This window comes from Echinococcus granulosus, assembly GCF_000524195.1.
Source record: "Echinococcus granulosus chromosome Unknown EG_S00008, whole genome shotgun sequence".
Taxonomy (NCBI): Eukaryota; Metazoa; Platyhelminthes; class Cestoda; order Cyclophyllidea; family Taeniidae; genus Echinococcus; species Echinococcus granulosus.
In genome coordinates this window covers 450322-469305 of record NW_020170388.1, presented here as the reverse complement: position 1 = coordinate 469305, position 18984 = coordinate 450322, and the positions used below count along the sequence as shown (strand labels likewise).

Below are 18984 nucleotides of genomic sequence, written 5' to 3'. Positions count from 1 at the left end.
TAAACGCCGGTCTTTGCCAAATGGCCCTGCTTTTGGATCAGTGTTCTTATGACCAACGATGGGCGCATGGAATAGGTAGCATACATTTTCCAAACGGTACCAAACATCAGATCCATTGGAATTGCCGAGAAGGATTAGTGACATGGCGATCAAATATCTTCTCAGCTGCGAGCAAATTCGATGACTGGTATGGTTGGTTTTTAGGTGTTCTTCATCCAGCACCAACAGCGTTGTAATGGCCGATGCGGGAGGTTAGCCAAGAGGAACGCCAAGAATGACGCTTTAATCTTTCGTTTTGGTTACGTGGGTATTGGTGGGTACGGCCGTTATACTTCCGCCCGACGTCATGGCCTCAAAGCCGTTTCAGTAGCCCCTAAGTTCACCTTCACTTCGATAATGCATATTCTGCCATTGCGTTATACCTTCCTCAGTCCTCAGGGAAGTCTCGACGCGCAACTCCATTTCATACTTGTCTTTTGCATACCGGTCAACAGTTCATTCAGGCAAATAAAAGCATTAAAGCGCCCTGGTTTGTGGGAAGACGTTATTCCATGAAGTTTTAGAACAGCTTATTCGTCTGAAAGCCAGAACGGCCAATATAAATTTAGATCGTATCTCCTCATTACACTGTTTCTTATTTTATGAATCCTCGGGCTCAGCACGTTCCCAGTCCAACCAACCCCCACTTTTCCACTGTCTTAAAAACAAGCACATTTCGTGGCTGTAAATGGGGCATTCAGGATTCATATAACTCTTTTGTGAAAGAGAAAAAAGTGAAACAGTTCGAAATTTGAAGTGATATTGACCTTCTTTGGTCTTGCTGATATCAGCAACATCAAAAATTCCTATTTAAGCTTTTCGGGAATCTCACCTGAACCATTCGCGTCGTGAAAGACCAGATTTTATTTCATTACCTACATTAATGATATCACTCTGAGCGTACTACTTCCACTAATTGCCACAACTTAAAAGAAGTTTCTCAAAATCCCTTTACTCGTTGCTATCACATTGGCGGCATGGCGAGCCAATTAAGATGTCAAAGTGCAATGTGCCTATCATGTGTGCTAGATAATCTGTTTTGAAATTTACATTCAAATTGCGAGCCAAACTAAAACAATCGTGATCTTTTTAATGTCTTTCTGACGAGTTGGGGCGGTAATACGCAGATTATGCATGAATAAAACGGGGACCGAACGAAATGCTCTGCAGCAGATGAAATTGGTGAATTGAATTTTGCACAGCTGAAGCACCTAATGTGATGCATGGGTTTAAATTCCCAATAAATTTTTATACAGATGTAATACATTAGATCTGGTTGAAAAAAATACAAGCGCAACATTATTTCATTTATTCTAAAATGAAAGTTATAAGGTACCACCTTCAACTGCTATTGGTTTAAGAACTGTTCAGCTACACCATGTAAGCCCATTCGTTGGCTGAATCTCCACCACCTTATCAGAGTATTCTATTACAAACTGGTAATTGTGAAACTTGCAGTGTTCAGAAAATTAGACAAATGTTTCCCCCCTCAAAAGACAACTTTTGCTGAGTACTTCTAAAACTTTTACTAAAAACCCTTTTTTACATATTTGCTATCAAACGAAAGAAGTCCATTCTAGGCTATATTATGTGGCAGAGCAAGACCAGGTAATTGAAATGCAGTCTCCGTAGCATAACACATCTTCAGTAGTGTATAAGTCTTCATAATAAACTGAAGTGTAAATCTGACGCACATATGATTAATTTTGCTTTGAATGAGGATTAAACAAAAGTTCTCCTCTGTCTACTTTGGGAAAATCCTTCCCTAAAATCCTCCTGAAAGGTTAGCTACTTAATGGAGAGGTATTTGGAGTTACAGTAGAAAATCAACGTTTACCCAAAAGAAGAACTCACTAAATACCGTTTGTGAACAATATGATTTACCAAGTTCCAAATATTTATCAGCAGTTAGACTAAAATTTCTACTTATTCATGTTTTCGTCAATCAATTCATGGCTTTGAAGTAGTGCCGACACATTCAATTAACATCAGACTTTTCATGCTCAGTAGTCAAACAAACAAACTAAACTGAGAGTTCACATCTTATTCATCAAACAATAGCCTTTACCTTTTGAAATATGCTACCGACTCAAAAAATACAACTAAACAATGGAGAATGGAAATAAATAAAACCAGGTTATCTGAATACAAAGCTTAAGAAATGGATTTCAATATTCATTCATAGTTAGTACGTCACCCCACTAGGACCTCAGGGAAAATCGACCATCACAAGCTAGATACTTGTTCTAATGATGCCGACCACCACGAGTTTGTGTTGGCCACTTTAACTAATAACCCGAAACTAAAAAGCGCAAATATTCTTTAAGAAGATCAAATAGTAACCCGGTACAACCATCTGCCATAAACTGATAAAGAACGCCATAAAACTATGACACCAGGCCCAGATAAGAAAATCCAGACGTCATGTATGTACATATCGTGTTGTTGCTTTGGTTGAAGATTTGACTAACCAAAAAGGATCCATGAGGTCTGAGACAATGCTAGATTTGGGAGATATTGGTTGTCAATGTATCAAAAATACTCACCACTTCAGGCAGAATGCCGGAATTCGAGGCGAAGAGAAAGACAGGTGGTGCAGTGGGGGCAGCAGCATAAAGGAAGGCGAAACTGGACTTAGGCACAGAAGATTCCTTGGGCTGGTGGGACAGCAGAAGGACCATCATCTCACGAGTTATGAAGGGCGAAATAATACTAAACACGAAAAGGTAAATGAGAATGGGTATGAAATTCTACAAAAGGGATAGGATAGCAATGACAATATGTGCCATTTGGAGCAAATCATGAGGCAATGTGAGAGGGTTTAAAACAAATAATAAATATGGGGAGGGAGAAAGTAACGATTGAAACGCACACATTTTCATGGAATAGGATGGGAGGTAACTGGCAAGTTGGATGGTGAAGGCGTATTTTTGCAGCATTGTTGTAATGGGATTCACCGATTTCAAGCAAGAGTTCTCAATGCAAACAAAAAATTAATTTAGTCCTAACGTACTTCAGCCTGTTTCCATCTACTCGATGGAGTTTTTGTAGACTATTCCCATTTGGCAAATTAATTCCACGCATTTTGCAACAATATTTTGACAAAAAAATATGCATAGTTAATTCAGAACTAATTTTTGCGTCACTAAATAACCGCATTCCCCTTAGTCCCTCCCAATTTCTGCATCGACCACATTACACAAACGGTTTACTGAGAATGCTTAAAATCTCCGGAGACGTTCCGTTCTAGAGTCCTGCTTTTCCTACTATCCACGTTGCCCTTGTTTGCACCCTTGGTCATTTGGGAGGGGATAAAAAGGTGAGACAGGACTTTCCGAGTACTCTAGTAAGGGCTTCTGAAGTGCCTAAGGTACTGAGTCTTCTGGTCGGAAACCCAATTAGTTAGTGGGGAACATCGACTTTCTGTGCCTTTGCTCGCACGCAAGTAGTTCATAAATTGCGGATTTACTAAAGCATCACTGCAATTCTTTTACGTTTTTTACATTTAAATAAAAATTGTTAGTCATAAAAATTCGTCATCGTCCGAAAGAACTTTCTAATAACTTTAAGGGGTTTTAAGTTTTGCCTAAAAGTAAATCGAAAGGTTACGAAACAAGTGTTTTAGTGACATAAAAATTGTAAGAAGGGATACCAATTAAGCTGGGATGCGTTCATCAAGTCTTCATAAACATTAATGTGTCTGAGCCAATCGGATTCATTACACACCATCCAATAAAGACAATTTGGGAGACCGCATAAATCAGTTAAATGAATGAGCACTGCTACCTAGCAACATGGGTACACCCGCTCAGGGTAAGACAGCGCACAAGCACAATCACGCATGAATTACAAAGGGATCTGATCAGGTGAAATAAAGAACTGGATCTATGTTTAGTGGAATTGTTAAAGAAAACCGAGAAGATGGGCGGATACATTTAGAGACTTACTAAATAACTCCGAAATCGGTCAAACACTCATAAAGTATTTGCTAAAAGACACGATGTGTTAGAAAACGCTGAATTATTTCCTTGGCAAAAAAACAATTTTTAACTCAGTTAAACTTACACTTTCCCAACAAGGATGGAAATGAGGATGTAGATTCCGCGCCGATCGATGCGCTTAATTCTTCTGACCATACTGAAACCGAGGTAGAAGAGAGCGGTCGCACTAAAGGATGCCCCTGTAATTAACATCAACATAAATAAGAGGGAAAATGAGACAAACTACAATAAATTCAAATAGAATTTTCCAAAAAGGGACGTACCCAAATCCTTGAAAAAACCCTCCGCCATGTCGGGTAGTTTGTGTTTGAAAATGAAGTTAAAAATCACGCCGATGAGAGTCATGAAAAGGAGGGGATTCAACGCCACTTGCCGCACCACCTGAATGTGAAATGGAAACGCAACTAGTATTAATAGTAGATTCGTAGAGGAGGATTGATTCTACTGTAGTTAGTCATAGCCTAAAACCTTCATAAGTTCTGAACTTTTCGTGATATTCCAAATTCAGCAGATCATGTAGCTGTTGGCTTGAATCCCCTGTGAGATTCGCCTAAATAAAACCATGCACCAAAGAAGCTAGTCAAAGTCCCAAATAAATGCCGTCAAAAATGGAGTCATCTTCATTCCGATGTTATGCGATTGCACTAAACTCTAACACCACAAAATTCGCATGGATGAAAGATCCGATAACTCAAATGACGACGCTATCCCCATCGGATGATGGACAATGGCGCAACAAAACGATTTCCATTCAAACTGTCCATATGGCAATGCAAACTCCTTTAGGCTTCCAAGATATCCTCCTGCTACAAATATCTATAACCCCGGAAAAGGGTCCCGTTTAGATCAGCTAAAAGTCGCTATTTTGAACACCTTAAAACTCGCGCTCACGTTCGATTCCCCTTATTTGCCAATATCACGAATGGATAGATGTTAAATGCAAAAAAACAGCAAGGCCAAGGGCAATTAAAATGCCATGCCACCAGTCACGTGATCACATGACAGCACGTAGTCTGCTCACGCTGGTCGGCAATATAGACATGCTTCTGAGACAACTGAAGAAATAGTGGTGGCAACAATGGCGATTTTATTGTAAAAGAACACGAATTCCCACGTCATTGACTGGACGCTACGTAAAAACACCATGGAAAGGAGACATCTACTGTGAATGGCGTAGGAAATGCCAGTCTTGGGTCCTGTACGAGGATCAGTAGTTGAGCAAGATTCGGCTTGAATGAATCATGATCCTAAAGAACTGCTTCTAAAGATGACCAGATATCTTTCAGTGTTACAAAAAAGATGCGAAAAAACGAATAAATATTTAGGGAAGATGCTTTATGTGAACCCTTTCATAAAATGATTTTGCTTTTGGACGCAAATTTCTAAGTCAAGACATTAGCATATGAAATAGGCACGCTGTGGAAATTCGTCTAGCCTTCGATGATACCTGGGAAATAAATTTCTAAAAGCATTTGGCACTTGGAACTAGCGATAGAATTGAAAGTATTCCCGAAGTGGTTAAAAAAACGCACCATTTTCGCCTCTCAGGTAGTTTAAATACACCCGACTATATGGATAATCGAAGCAGAAGAGGGGCTCTAGGGAGTGCCAAGGACTAGCCTCAAAAGGAGAGGTGAGAAGAGTGTAGCAAATGTTTTTCAATTTGCAGATCAAACTTTACTGATAACTTGATCGATACAAAGTGAAGCATGTAACCTATTTTTAAAGTATCTGCAACTTACATTCAGTATTCGTTTGCAAGCTAACGTGAATGTCGACTGAGATGAAGCTGGAAAATGCGAAGCTATGACAGAATCCACAACGGCCCTTTCTTTGGCCTTATGCCACTCTAGAGCGAAGTATCCCAAGGGATTGAGAATGACCAACTGAGCCGGGGCAAAGAGGTAGATGTACGCAGCCAGGTCAGGATAGAGAAGACGAACTGCACGAAATTGAATCACGTTATTTGTTCAGTAGTAGAGTTGAACTTACGCACTGGGTAAGCGAGGGCAACGTCGTTGGATTGGGAGGTAAAAATGGCCAGCAGACCAGCCAGACCGATGGATTTTCCGCGTGAAACAACAAGCACAATAATCATGGTGAGTAAGAAGATGATTACTTTGCCCAAAGACACGGCCATGACGAAGTACCAATCGACACCGGAGAAGTCCATTGACACCATGACCTGAGAACAAAGGCGATAAGTGATTTGAAACAGAAAATATTCACATGAATTGTGTCGGTCCGTCCCCCTATTATACAGTAATAACAAAACATTGGAGCATGAAACAAAATTTGAGGGGTTAATAGGCCAGATGCTTTCTTTTTTCGGACTGATTTCACGCCAACAGTAGTTTAGCGTTCCTTTCCTTGAGTAAAAATCTTGATTGGCCAAATATTCAAACAGGATTTTATAAAATTTCACATAGAGCACCTTGTCTTACATACTGTGTACAAATTTAAACCTATGAAAAGTTCAATTGGCCGCGCAAAGTTTATGATACGACAATTCCCATTCCCCTGACTGAATAGTGGACCTTAACGCCACGCAAGGAAGGTGTGTTCCGTTGAAGACAAATGGCAACTGAAGCGGTACTAGACTTACACGATTTTAAAAATGCCCATTGTGGATCTGCCTATAGTACCTATATAAACGTTCGTGAATTACGTGGAAAAATGAAGTCCCCACTCCGCTTGGCAGAATCAAGGGTAGTGAATGAAATAGCCAATAAAGTGAATTTAAGTTGAGCATTTCATTTAATGATTGATTTTACCCAACCTTTACCACGAATAAAGACAGGCATTTGATATAAACTCACTGTAAAATACTACTTAGCATTGGGTATTATCAGGCCAGTGAATCCCTCACCGCAACAAAGTGTACGAAGAAGACTAAATATCGAGCACAATAGAAGCAACAGGACAAAATGGTCTTCCGATTCCGTGAAAAATTAAAAACAATCGATCTTGGCCCATGGACGGTTTTTACAACCCCGACTAGGTAGACGTGCTAACCAGAGGAGAGACTAGGATTATCAATAGGAAGGATGGTCTGGAAGAAAATGCTATAAAAGTGTACACTACCTGTTTTTATGTACCTAATCAAACGAGCTCATCGGTCTTTATTGATAGTGTTTCCGGCTTGTCAATATGACATTTCGGTCATGACTTCAACCCTCTAACCTGCTGTACGCCAATAATTAATCTTCTTTCCCAATCGTAAGAATTCAGAAGTACTTGAAAAAACGCGAAAAGACAATGGCCAAAAAAAAGGAGAAATACACTCTAAAAATTTGCAAACTAACTAGTTATAAGAGCACGATATTCAAAAACAAGTAAACAAAGTACAGGAACGAGATATCGGAATTGCACACCAAAAAAGAATGCAGTCAGCAAAATGAAACAAAGGAAACGTACGGTGAAGAAGACCGCCGGCAGGGCGAATGACGTAACGTAAATGCCAAGACCTTTTGCCTGTGTATTTGTGAGTAGCTTAAGCTCGCCTGCTAGAAAGCCGAGAAGAATCAGGCCAAAACATTGGATCAGAACGGGAACCAGCGCCCTAAAAATGGCACTGTCGAACGCTGGTAATGGGACTGATAAGCTCATTATTGTCACGATAACCAATGAACATCAAAACCAGCACAAACAATAAGATGAGAGCTCGGGTCTATGCCATTTACCAGTCACAATGCGGCTGTTTTTACCATCATCATGTTAATTGTAGACTGAGCCTGTTGTACAATGTGGTTTACAGCATATATGCACTTGGTCATTGTATTTTTAAGAAAAGTCAAAATACTAATATGCACAAATTATTTAGGTTTAGGATGCAATATTAGGCACGTGCTATTAGCAGGACTGGCTCCAATAAATAATTAATTTTTACGTAAGTTAATCTTTTAAAAGAGTCATAAGTGCAAAACGCTCTTTCATGCAAAAATTGCAATGCTTTATATCATTTAAACTTCTTTGGGAACATATTTTTATCATTTTTCTTAATTATGCGGCACCATCTCAGTAGCCTTGGTTTTAAAACATATTATAGCCTAATTTAAGAACAAGTAATAATTATAAAGACCTATATTTGTTTAAATCGTCTTGATTTCTACCGGTCTGCTGGAAAGTCTGGTCTGGAAGTCGCTGTAGCAATGTCCGACCTAAAAGCAGATGTTCTGGATGACTACAATCCCTTCGGCGATCCTTTAGCCTCGAGTTAGTAATATTTTTTAATGGTTTACGCTCTAGTTGTTTGTATATTTTTTTGCAATACCACGTCCCCTGGCTATTATCCTGTTCGATGTTTTGTTTTTTATCGATTTCGTTGCACAAAATTGCATTTTTCTATACGGTCCTTTGTTAGTTTGGTCTTTTTTAAAGAAAACTTTGAGGGCAGTTTTTTGGGAAGATCCCCGTCGCTTCAATACTGATAGACAAGTCTGTGAACTGGTCAGGTTTTACTCAATTTTCGCATTTTTTGACGGGTTTTAGAAGCAAGAGTATAAGTCGTTTCTTTTTTAACAGCAAATGTTTCCTCAGTATATCAACCGGCAGTGCTTCCGCCCTCAGACAGCGGCCCACCGCCTGCCTATCCTAATGATACTGGTCTTAAGGATGGGACGATGCAAGACTCAGAAAGCACCCTTCTACCCTCCACACTGCCAGCATTGACAGTTGCTGACCTACAGCGCAGACAGGCTGAGCTCGATCAACGCGCTGCTCAGTTGGATCTTCGCGAGAAGCAGGCTCAGCAACAGGAGGCCTGGCGTATGGAGCACGGCTACGCAACCGCCGATAGTGGGTCTTTCTAGATTGCAAAAATTGTAGTCAAGTGATGTTTAATCATAGAGGGTTTTCATACTGTTTGCTCCAGTTCCTAACTGGCCTCCACTACCTCGATGGTGCTGCTTCAAGCCGTGCATCCGAGTCGACTTCAATTCGGATATTCCCTCTCACACTCGTTGGATGGCTGTGTACGGGCACTACTTCTGGCTGGCTTACTCCTGCCTCCTTTTACTCAACGTCTTCGGCACTCTAAGCTATCTTGTTGTCTCTAAAACACTCGAGGAATCCGGCGCTCTCTTCGGTGTATCCATTGTAGTCTTCTTACTTCTTACGCCCGCAAGCTGCTTCTGCTGGAATCGACCACTTTACAAGGCTCTCAGGTGCATCCACTTGGGTATCATGCTTGACTCGTCCATGGTAGCAACAGTAGCCTTACGTTTCTGTGTTTATAGGAAGAACAGTTCAATGCAATTCTGCCTCTTCTTTCCCTTCTTCGGAGCACAGATTCTGATCATCTTCATTCAACTGCTGGGGATTGACTATCTGGGTGCTTGGTAAGGGCATTATGGAACTTTCAAGGTTGGCATTTACCAGGTACAGCGGTGTAACCAATAAATTGTGAGGTTGTCGTGGGTACAAATGGTACACTCTAGTCCACTTGTTCTTACACGTGTTTATCAATAACAATTTCCCAAATTTACCACTGCGAATTCCTCTATCTTTCTCACTTTCTCAAATTTGAATTTCAGGACTACCGTGGTATTTGCTCCAGCGCGTATCATGCATTTGGTTCATAAATAGTTTGAATAACTCAGTTTTTAATCAGGACCATTTATCTGCTTTCCCATTAGTTTATTATTTAGCCGAGCATCTGCGTTGACAGTCTCGATGACAGCTTCAGGTGCCCATTTACACTGTACCATCCCAAATTCGCCACCATGCTGTTTAGCACATTCCCTGCCAGAGCCTCAGTAGAAGGTTGATGACCGCGTTTAAAATGTTTTATTGTTGCATCCGTAGTTGTGCTGTTCAGAAAATAGAAAAAGTGATCCTCAGACCAAGATCCTCATACACTTACCGACTCCACTCTTCCAGAGTATGAAAAATTGTGATGTAGTTTGATTGATTATCATTAAACTGCTAAAGAGCATGTGTTAAACTAGCGATGCCGAGCTCAAGTGAGGAAATTGGTGAAGCACATACGAATAACGACCGCCTTACTCAATGAATGACTTTTTTTGAAATGCATGATTTTTAGCCGTCTTACAGCAGTAATGGATGCATCTGGACGTAGTTTCCAGGTTGAACGCTGTCAAACCATGGTTTGAAGTGTGTTTCACTTTTTACAGTGGTTGGATAAACTCTCTGAAGGTCTTTGCATCGACACCTGCTGTGGGAGCTTTTATGCTCGTATTGGCAGCTCTCTTTACCATCGCTGGCGCGGCCGCTGTCTACCTTATCTCCCGGGTGAGTTGTCTAATTAGAAAGCCTTTCTTAAATTTTCCGACTGTTTGAAAATGTCGACTCGCGTTGTGCGCAGGTGAAGGCTTGTCTCTCGCTTATAGGGCATTGCGAAATCCCCACGTATCCGAGTCTTGCTCTACAACCTTCGATAAGTAGATTTTAAGAAAAGGAAGTCTTATTGTTCACAAAGAACCTACTAATGTGAGGCTTCTGTGGCTCTTAAGACTTCCTTGTACTTTTTTCACTGGAAGTAATATCCACAATCTCTGCAAACTTCTCCTTGTGCGTTTAAGGGTAGTTAATGCATTTTTTATGGACGAAGGAGCTGACTTTTGTGGATTTCTGCATCTTAGCAAAGTCTACCTAGTCGTGTGTTAAGAATCCTTTTATTTGGATTTTTCCGTACAAAATCTATTATAGTAACCCAAATTGCAGCATTTTTAAAGCGTACTATTTTTTGAAATTCTATGTATTATTGTGTCTCCGTGATAAATGCTTTACTGAAATTACGCAATCGAAACGCAAAGTCTGATTATTATCCAAAGATAATTCTAAGGCCATATTATTCCATGCCCACAGTCCCGGTTCAAGGTTGTCATAAACGCGATGAATTTGCGAGAACCACGTGCGCTAGTGTTTGCGTAAAATTGTAATTCACACTAGAAATGAGTCATTGCTTATTTTTAACTCATACCAATGGTGGGAAATTTTGGTGCGAATATCTTTTCATCCAGACTGCAAATTCGAGTACATCGCACAAAACATAGTAAGACTTACCTGCACTCCAAATCCGAATTGCACATCAGTTGGGTGTTTCGGTGTTGGTTACCTGGCGAGTGGATTGTCTTTCGTCATGTGGTGTTGAAGGTGGGTGGATAAGGTGTCTATGTTGTGCATTTTTTAGCCTAAGCCGTAAAACGAAAACAACTTCGGAAATAATCCTCTTCCTTGTGCGTTGAAATGATTGGAAAAGTGCCTAACACTAATTCCGTTTTTTACCAAATCTCTTATAAATGTTTTAAGGGATGTTTTGGTTCCATCCATAGAGTGATTGTTATTATCACCTTCATTGCTGAATACTTGGCGAGGTCCGACCAATGGAGAGGCGTCGAGATGCGAGACCCAATGGCTTGATGGGGCATTGCTTATATATGGGAATCCTTGCCATGAGGACTGATCTTCATGACGCTACCAGCTATGCTCAGTCGTTGTTCAGGAACCGATCAGATCTTACTAGTTCACCATATCTGATCATCCACTAGCCTCAAGCATCCCTTTTGTCTTGGACGAGGGCGGTCACGCCGCGGCTATCTCCACAATCGGCTCCCATACACTATTCCAATTCATGCTTACTCATGTGTTTTGTCTAAACATTTGGATGAAGGATAGGGGCTTTTAAAAGAACAGCTCTGCTTACTCTCCAACGTATTTGTGTAGGTGTTTAGCAGTGCAATTTATTTTCAAGTTTTTTGAGGTAACAAACAGTTTACCCGAAAATATGGGAATTTCCAGGCAGCTTTCCCAGCTTGAAAGAAGTATCGTTAGCATCCCAACGAGTCCAGCTGCTGTCCAAAAGACTCTGTTGGCCTTGACTACAGGTACACATTTACTTTTTTATTATTTTTCTCCGAATTTGTAACTTGTTGGATGCTTGCAGACTGCTTTTGGGGTTCCTTTTTTTGCTGTTGCGTTTGATTTCCCGGAGGTGCTATTATTTGGAACACCTTGTTTAAATTCCCTACAATATTCCTGGTGGCATTTGTCTAAGCGGGCATTCGAACTTGATTTCAAGGGCTCTTAGTCTAGTTGTTCAAATTAACGGTAGGGAGATTTTTCATTCCAGGAGGTTCAGCTGGTACCTTTATTGGTCATTTGTGATTTACAGTTAATTGAGAATAACTATTTCTCAATGAGCTTCTCTGGATTGGCTTAGCCAATTCTTGCGTAACTGGCTCTAGTCTAGTTTCTCGAGTTTGTGGGTTTGCCTAGTATCATCAGTACCTGATTTCGAGGCTTTTTCCTACTCTCTCTCGCAGCTTACCTCATAAAGACCAGTTGGTTTTCATCTCAACCCACCCCCTACCTGTTGACCCAAATCATGACTGCAGGCGCGCACTTTCTCAAGGTTATTTCTAACTCCAAATTTGGGGTTTTCGAGAACTTGGCAATCGTTTTTGGAATTCCCCTTGTTGTTGATCTAATTCTTCTAATTAATGCGGTGGAGGACTCTGAATCGGGAGTATTTTCTTTGAAGATCGTCAAAAGGAAGTGTCATGAAAGTGATTTTGTTATGCTAGCATTGATTGTTTTGAAAAAGGCTTCTTAGCCGTGAACGTAAATAGGTTTAGTACAGTTAGTGTTTTTTTGGCATTCTGCGATGTTGACTCAATCACCCACATCAAAATGTGCCTGCTCTCTCCCAGCTGCTTGCTCTTTTTCTTGGCAAAGTTGAAATACTTTATTCTTTCATCAAAGGAGTGATAAATCACTTTGTTTTTGTTGGTTACTGGCTTAAACACCTGGATGTAGAAGGATTCCGTTTCCCCTACCAATGAACTGCGAAGTTATCTCCCGTTCATACTGATCTTTGGTTAGTAACCTGGTTATTCCTCTTGGTCGATGTACTTTCTATCTCCAATCCCGACTACTTTGTTGTTTGGGCATCTTAGTTTGCAATTTATAAATGACAATGTAGCAGTTTTGTCTTTAAGGTCCCTCGATTTGACTATATGTTTCTCCCTGAATTTGTTAGAGGTAAGTGAGTCTCTCTGATGTAGTCGTGAAGGCACATGCATAATGTATGTACCCGACCCCCTACCCAAAAATCACGGCATAATTTTAATCAGCTATCGAAATATGACTTGATTCTCTTGAATTCACGGAAAGAGATTTTCACATCGTTGAGTTCGGGCATTTTTTTCGCTCTTATTAAGTAGAGACAGAGATCGGAGTGTGTCACTTAAATGCTATGATACTACCTATCTCAATGATTTGCCCGAATTCAGTCTACTTTCCCAAACCCATGAATTGAGACCTCCTTACCAGTTGGTCTAGCTGATTCCTCGCTTTGTCTGAATCTGAAGTTAAACTTAACCGTAGAACCTATTCACTTATTCGCTATCAACTGACCTTGCTAAGGTCTTAGAAATGTTCACTTCAAATCTGCAGGTGCATATGTACTACCGCAGCTCTGGAGCTAGCGTGCAGCATGCAAAACAGGAGTTGGTGCAGGACATGGCCTCTGGTGGTTTCACCGCCATCTCATAAGCGGAGTCAGCGGTGGCAACGAAGTCAACGTAATTGTCATTTGGTTCTCCCCCCCCCTCCCCCACATCTCTAAACTCTCTTCCTCCCCCTCTCCCCTCCTCTCCTCTCGTTGGCTGTGCCTCTTCTGCTCCCATTTCACTAATGGTTATATGCCTCCCGTCATTGCGCCTTTTTAGCTCTGATGGTGCACCCTTGTCTCCTCCATTCTGTGCTCGTGATAACTCATACTGCATATCATTTTTTTCCTCTTTTCTCACTTTTCTGCACCTTTTACTTTAAAGACTGCTTTCTTATTTTAGTTTATTGTTCGTGTATGCGTCTTTTTTTTGAGTGTAACTAACCGTCGAAATTTTAATTCTTGCAAGAGGGATGTATAAGCGAAGCCTTTACTACGCACGTCGTGTTGTTTAAGCTTACTTGATGGGATGTATTTTTTGGGAAGTTTTCCGTGTTTTCACGAATATCAGAGTTTGTACTTGACTACCTGAAGTGAAGTATCGTTTTGTTTACCTCAAATGAAGATTAATGACTTTTCCGGCGCCAAGCTCGCCTCTTCTCCAGTCTTCTCGATTTAAGGGCCCAGCATTTAAGGATTTAAGAGTGTTCTGGCCCATCGGCTCATGGTTTACGTCTAAAATCGGGCTTGCAATCTCTCGAGAAACCTTGGTCACAATATTCTTTGGGAATGAGACTGTCTGTTTTTATAGTTTTGCGAAGATTGAGGCGGTTTGAAAGCGGCAAAGCCGATCACCTCCCCAATTCGATGTTTTCTCCCCTGTCAACGTGTACCATCGTTCCAAAGTTCTACTTTCATACCCAAGTTGGATAAGTTCTGATGCTCTAGTGAAGTCGGTCATCGTTGTTCAATTGGTTTCCCCTCAAACGTACACATTTGACGCGTTCACCAACAGCGTCACACATAGGTGACACCCATACATTAGCTGACCGATTGGTAGTGTCAAGTGGTGGTATCACAAGGCGATTTGTTGTGTTTAAAACGGCAAATAATTATAGACTGCCACTGGGTCAGAATGTATTTTTCTTCACTTTCTGCGCAGCATAGCCGAACTGTAACTAACGCATTTCGGTTGTGACGCGTGATTTCCCTCTATGGCCCCGGTAGCAGAGGCATTACACTTTGGATTACTTCGAGTATTTAACAAAGGCTCGCCTACAACACTATACCCTAACGCCGAAAACCCAAACAGTATTTTATTCTAAATGGCACCTTGGGTACGGAAATGAATGAGGACCGGGAGATCCCCGAAAATTTTGGTGATGCTAGTTGCTAAATGTATTGGATGCCTAATGTACTTTGATTTGACAGACAAACCCCCTAAAATTTAACTTGCTTTTTGTATTCCAATCATTTCATTAACACTTCTAGTCCAAAAGTCATGTCAGGACGCCAAAATTGGTTTACAAAGTGGGGGATTTCCCTTCGTGGAATAACGCATTCCCCCTGTTTTGTTGCAATCTCGAATAAGTCCCATTAATATGCTTCCTTAATATCTCTCATCCCACTTTTGAACCCACCCCTTCATCTCTTTCTTAAATATAGTGCCTTTTGTAACTAATAGACATTTCCTTCCCAAAGTATCTGATTGGGTCGCCCCAGGTTAATTCTCCCATTGGATCATTCACCACCCTTCTGTAATGTTTCTTTGATCCAACTAAATGAGTGCTTGTATGTAAAAATCGAGGCGATTTCATGCCACACAGAAAGTGCGAAAGTATAAAAAGGAACCGATGGACAGTTATCACAGATCCACAGCAACAAGGAATTCCGCGAGATCTTCCAATTCCACGGGCATTTGGAAGTCACCCAGAGAATTTGGCAGAGGCGCGAATGGAAGGACTTCATTGGAAGCATCCCAATAATCGGAATCCAGTAGAAGTGTCGTCTGAGAGACCTCCACACCACAGCAGGTAGTCTTACAATTCTCTTGAGGTCGTTGTTCACGCAATCTCCTCCGAACGGCTGCTAGAAATTCAGGTTGAACTACCTCTTCCATGCCGTTTACCAGAGTGCACCTGGACAGCAGACGTAAAATCTAAGAATAAAGGGATTTCAAGTCTTAGTTGGCGTAATCGGTGGGACCGGCCGTCTCCCCAAAACTAGGTGTTACGCAACAAAACGACGTTTAGACGGATATTTAACTATGTGAACTTTTCAGTTTATCACGATTCGGTTGCTATGGTGGTAACTTTGGTTCTGGTATCCACTCGAACTCAACAGCTATGGCAACAGTAAGTGTATCTGAGCCAAAAGGTTGCAATCCGGACCTCGTCTGTTGGATACCTCATCTGATCGTGGGTACGAGAAGACATGACTGTGGATAGCCAAATTTGTGGGCCATGGAAACTGTGCAGAATGTCGGCAATTAACTTAACTGCAGATTTGGATGGCAATTGTGTTGTCCTACATATGTACGATTACGGTCACGGATGGACGGTATTTGCTACCGATTAGCTGCGGTCCCGGACAGAAGCCAAAGACTCCAGAGTGGGTGTCTTACTGCCGTGATTGAACATCACTAAAGGAGGAAAAAAGTGGCGAGGGGGATGACTACCGACTTCGTAAAGCAACCTTTGTTTTTAAGCAAACGTCTTCACAAATCTCGATAGGTACACAGTGTGCGCTTACAAAGGACATCGACATGTTCAGAGGTATACCGACGTATTGGAGCGCTTTAATACAGTTTGAAAAAAATGTGAATGGAAGGCACCGATATCTACCGAATTTCGACCCTTTTTCGTTAAAAAATGCTGTTGAGTTTTCGCTCCTTTCAAGAGGGAAGTTTTCAAATGCCAAGCTACTCTATCATGGGTAAAACAGAAGGGTATCGAGGAGGAGCAAAAAGGACGACGCTCGACGGAATAGGGGATATATGTAACATTACGGCGGTTGTTTTAACTGTACCAAAGGCTTTCCTGTCCCTGTCGTTTGTCCACCCGCTAGCGCCACTGCGTCCTGCGCTCGCCCATAGCTTTCCAGGCCTTAACTGCACTACGCCTTGGGGAAGGGCTTCAGCGACAAACATCGGTATTTCTTTGCCTCGCAATACTAACTGTAGTACTTACTTCAAACATTGCATAGTTAATGCCTGGAGTACAGAAAGCCATCAGGAGTAGACGAAAGTTAGCCTCCCATTGCCACATTCGCTGCCAACGTAAAATATCCCGCTATCATACGTTTGGGGGGTACGTTATTTGCCTCCTTATGTTAGCTGGTTGCACCAAGTTGTAGTGCAAGCATAGTACTTAAATGCATAACAATGAAGTAGATGTGACGTGCCCGCCGCCTATAGAGATAACTGCGTTTTTTAAGTAACCAGGAAGCACAGTTTTACATTGAATATCTCCTTTATGAGGTAAATGGTTAGTTTTCCCCTGAGACTTTGGTAGTGAACGCATTGATTGTAGTACATTACTGAGGAGTCTGCTACTGTTTTATTCAGTCCCGATACAATTAATCGAATTGTTTTCCCTCATGACAGAGGTTGTTCTTACAAGACAGAGAAGTTACGCTATTTGAGAGAGAAGAAATGTTCGAATGGTAATGTGTGGAGCATCATAGCTTAATCCCGACTACTGAACAAGGGATGTGGAAAATCTGATTTGAAAGATTCGACGACATCCCAGCTACTATGAAAAAGGGACATATTGGGCAAAAGTGAGCATGCGCCTAACTTGGAGAAGAAAAGCAGAACTAACCTGGGCGCTAGTGAGATTAGGGCAGAGTTGGCAGAGGGATGAGATCTTGACCTTATCAGAGCCTCCCTTCTTGGATTGCAGAATATGGCAGACTTGAATAAGTGGCAGTACCAGGTCCCTCAAATGTCGACCACGCCGATAGACCTCTGAATCGCTTTCCTCGGGTACCAAATCCCGATCTGAAAGCCAAGTCTCCAGAGTTGCCAAGTTGTGTCTTTTTAATTAACAAAAATTCATGTGTTATTTTGACATATGCAATTCGAAAAGAAAATATGTTGAACTTTTATTATTCAGATTAAACAATTTAAAAAAAAATGAGGACAGTTCCTGCGAATGGCGAGTGCATAATTCGTTTGGATGAGACTGTGTTGTTCAGGTTTTTAAAGGCGAGGATTCTAGTTTACAATCAATTTGTAAAGCAACAGATTATTTTAGGAGACCTTATTTATTTCTAAAATACAGGGATCCTAAAGTGGGTCCAGCTAAATCGAGAAGAATATCCCTTACCAAACTTGGATTTGGAGATTGGCCTTAAGTTTATATACTCGTAAATTATTCAATTTAATTACCATATTTCATCGCTAATTGTTTACATTGACTACGTTGGAGCTAGGGTCAAGTGGGTAGTTGGGATAAGGCGGCTTGATTTCCCGTGTAGTCTGAGGGGTCGAGCTGAGATTAATGAAGCAATAATTGGTAAAAGTACGTTCCTTTCGGACTGGATTTGAAAGGTCAAACTTTTGTAAAATTTTTGAGGCAAATTTAATATACTAGAACCTAGTAGTAACTCGTTTTGATTGAAGAAAAGTGGGATAGGTTGTGGTAAGTTGGCACATGCAATCAAATTGAGTATCACCTTCAAGTAAGTTTCTGTGTTAATTACATAGAAGGGAGGCGGTTTGTAACAAGTAGAGTAGAAATGAAACAAAATTGAGGAAAAGTATGACACCTTTGTCCTTCATTTTTTTAGTTTTGAATAAAAGGGGGCTCTTTTGGGTGACCAGATTTCAATCAAGTTTACCCAGATCCCTTCCCCAATCGCTTGGCACTAGGAGAATCTTCCCAAGTACATTGTTTTAAATTTTATCCAAGTATTAAAATAAGAACTGTCATTTCTGGGTGTATTGGACTGTTGAACTCGCGTTTGAGGGGAGGATTGGTTACTGACCTTATTTGTGCGCCTCTAGCCCAATTGCAGAGATCCTTTCGGAGTAGAATCGAATTCAGGGCGGACGAGCAGATATAGTAAAATATTCTGTGGAGTATGCACCACGTCAGACTAGCATCTGCGTTTATAGCTAAAATGCAAGGAATCTCAAAACATTTCGACGTTTATGTAGACCAAGCCTTTCCTTTCCACAACATCTGAGGTGGATATAACAAGAAGTAGTGGTGGATCGTTGTAATGGCATGTGAAATGATGTGGAGATCCTCATTTCTGCAAATTGTAGAAACAATATTTTGCATTAAACCTGAAGTCAGTTTACTTTCTCCGTTTATTCGACACATAAAAAGTTCATCAACAGCGTCACGTATTCGTGGCGCTACGATTTTCTGTCTTGGATCCCTACGTCACATATTTGAGACATAGTTAGTTGAAAGTATGGGAGAGTAAGCAATAACAATTTGCTTTATGTTGGAATACCAGTGCGCCGGAGCCATGGCAGTTGATTTTCCTCTGAGGGTGGGTAAGTGAACGCGTTAAAACTCT

General features: G+C 41.1%; 3 protein-coding genes across 3 annotated transcripts in view; 1 reads left to right on the top strand and 2 right to left on the bottom strand. All coding sequences in view use genetic code 11, as the record gives it.

Annotated features, from left to right (window-relative positions):
- Window positions 1-7649, bottom strand: part of EGR_01949 (Integral membrane protein GPR155) — a gene marked incomplete at both ends in the record, with an annotated part of 33724 nt that extends 26075 nt beyond the window's left edge. Inside the window, 6 exons of the mRNA XM_024491198.1 lie at window positions 2586-2751; window positions 4105-4219; window positions 4304-4421; window positions 5783-5982; window positions 6033-6225; window positions 7458-7649. Coding sequence (XP_024354341.1) covers window positions 2586-2751; window positions 4105-4219; window positions 4304-4421; window positions 5783-5982; window positions 6033-6225; window positions 7458-7649 — 984 coding nt within the window. The remainder of the gene's footprint in view (window positions 1-2585; window positions 2752-4104; window positions 4220-4303; window positions 4422-5782; window positions 5983-6032; window positions 6226-7457) is intronic.
- Window positions 7650-8191: 542 nt separating this feature from the next.
- Window positions 8192-13556, top strand: EGR_01948 (Secretory carrier-associated membrane protein; the record flags this gene model as incomplete). Its single annotated transcript, XM_024491197.1, has 6 exons — window positions 8192-8255; window positions 8565-8837; window positions 8914-9205; window positions 9278-9379; window positions 10175-10292; window positions 13458-13556. 6 exons carry the CDS (start codon window positions 8192-8194, stop codon window positions 13554-13556), a joined length of 948 nt encoding a protein of 315 aa, XP_024354340.1.
- Window positions 13557-15316: 1760 nt separating this feature from the next.
- Window positions 15317-18984, bottom strand: part of EGR_01947 (Myosin-Va) — a gene marked incomplete at both ends in the record, with an annotated part of 7748 nt that continues 4080 nt past the window's right edge. Inside the window, 3 exons of the mRNA XM_024491196.1 lie at window positions 15317-15610; window positions 17274-17487; window positions 18442-18571. Of these exons, the coding sequence (XP_024354339.1) occupies window positions 15317-15610; window positions 17274-17487; window positions 18442-18571 (638 nt within the window). The remainder of the gene's footprint in view (window positions 15611-17273; window positions 17488-18441; window positions 18572-18984) is intronic.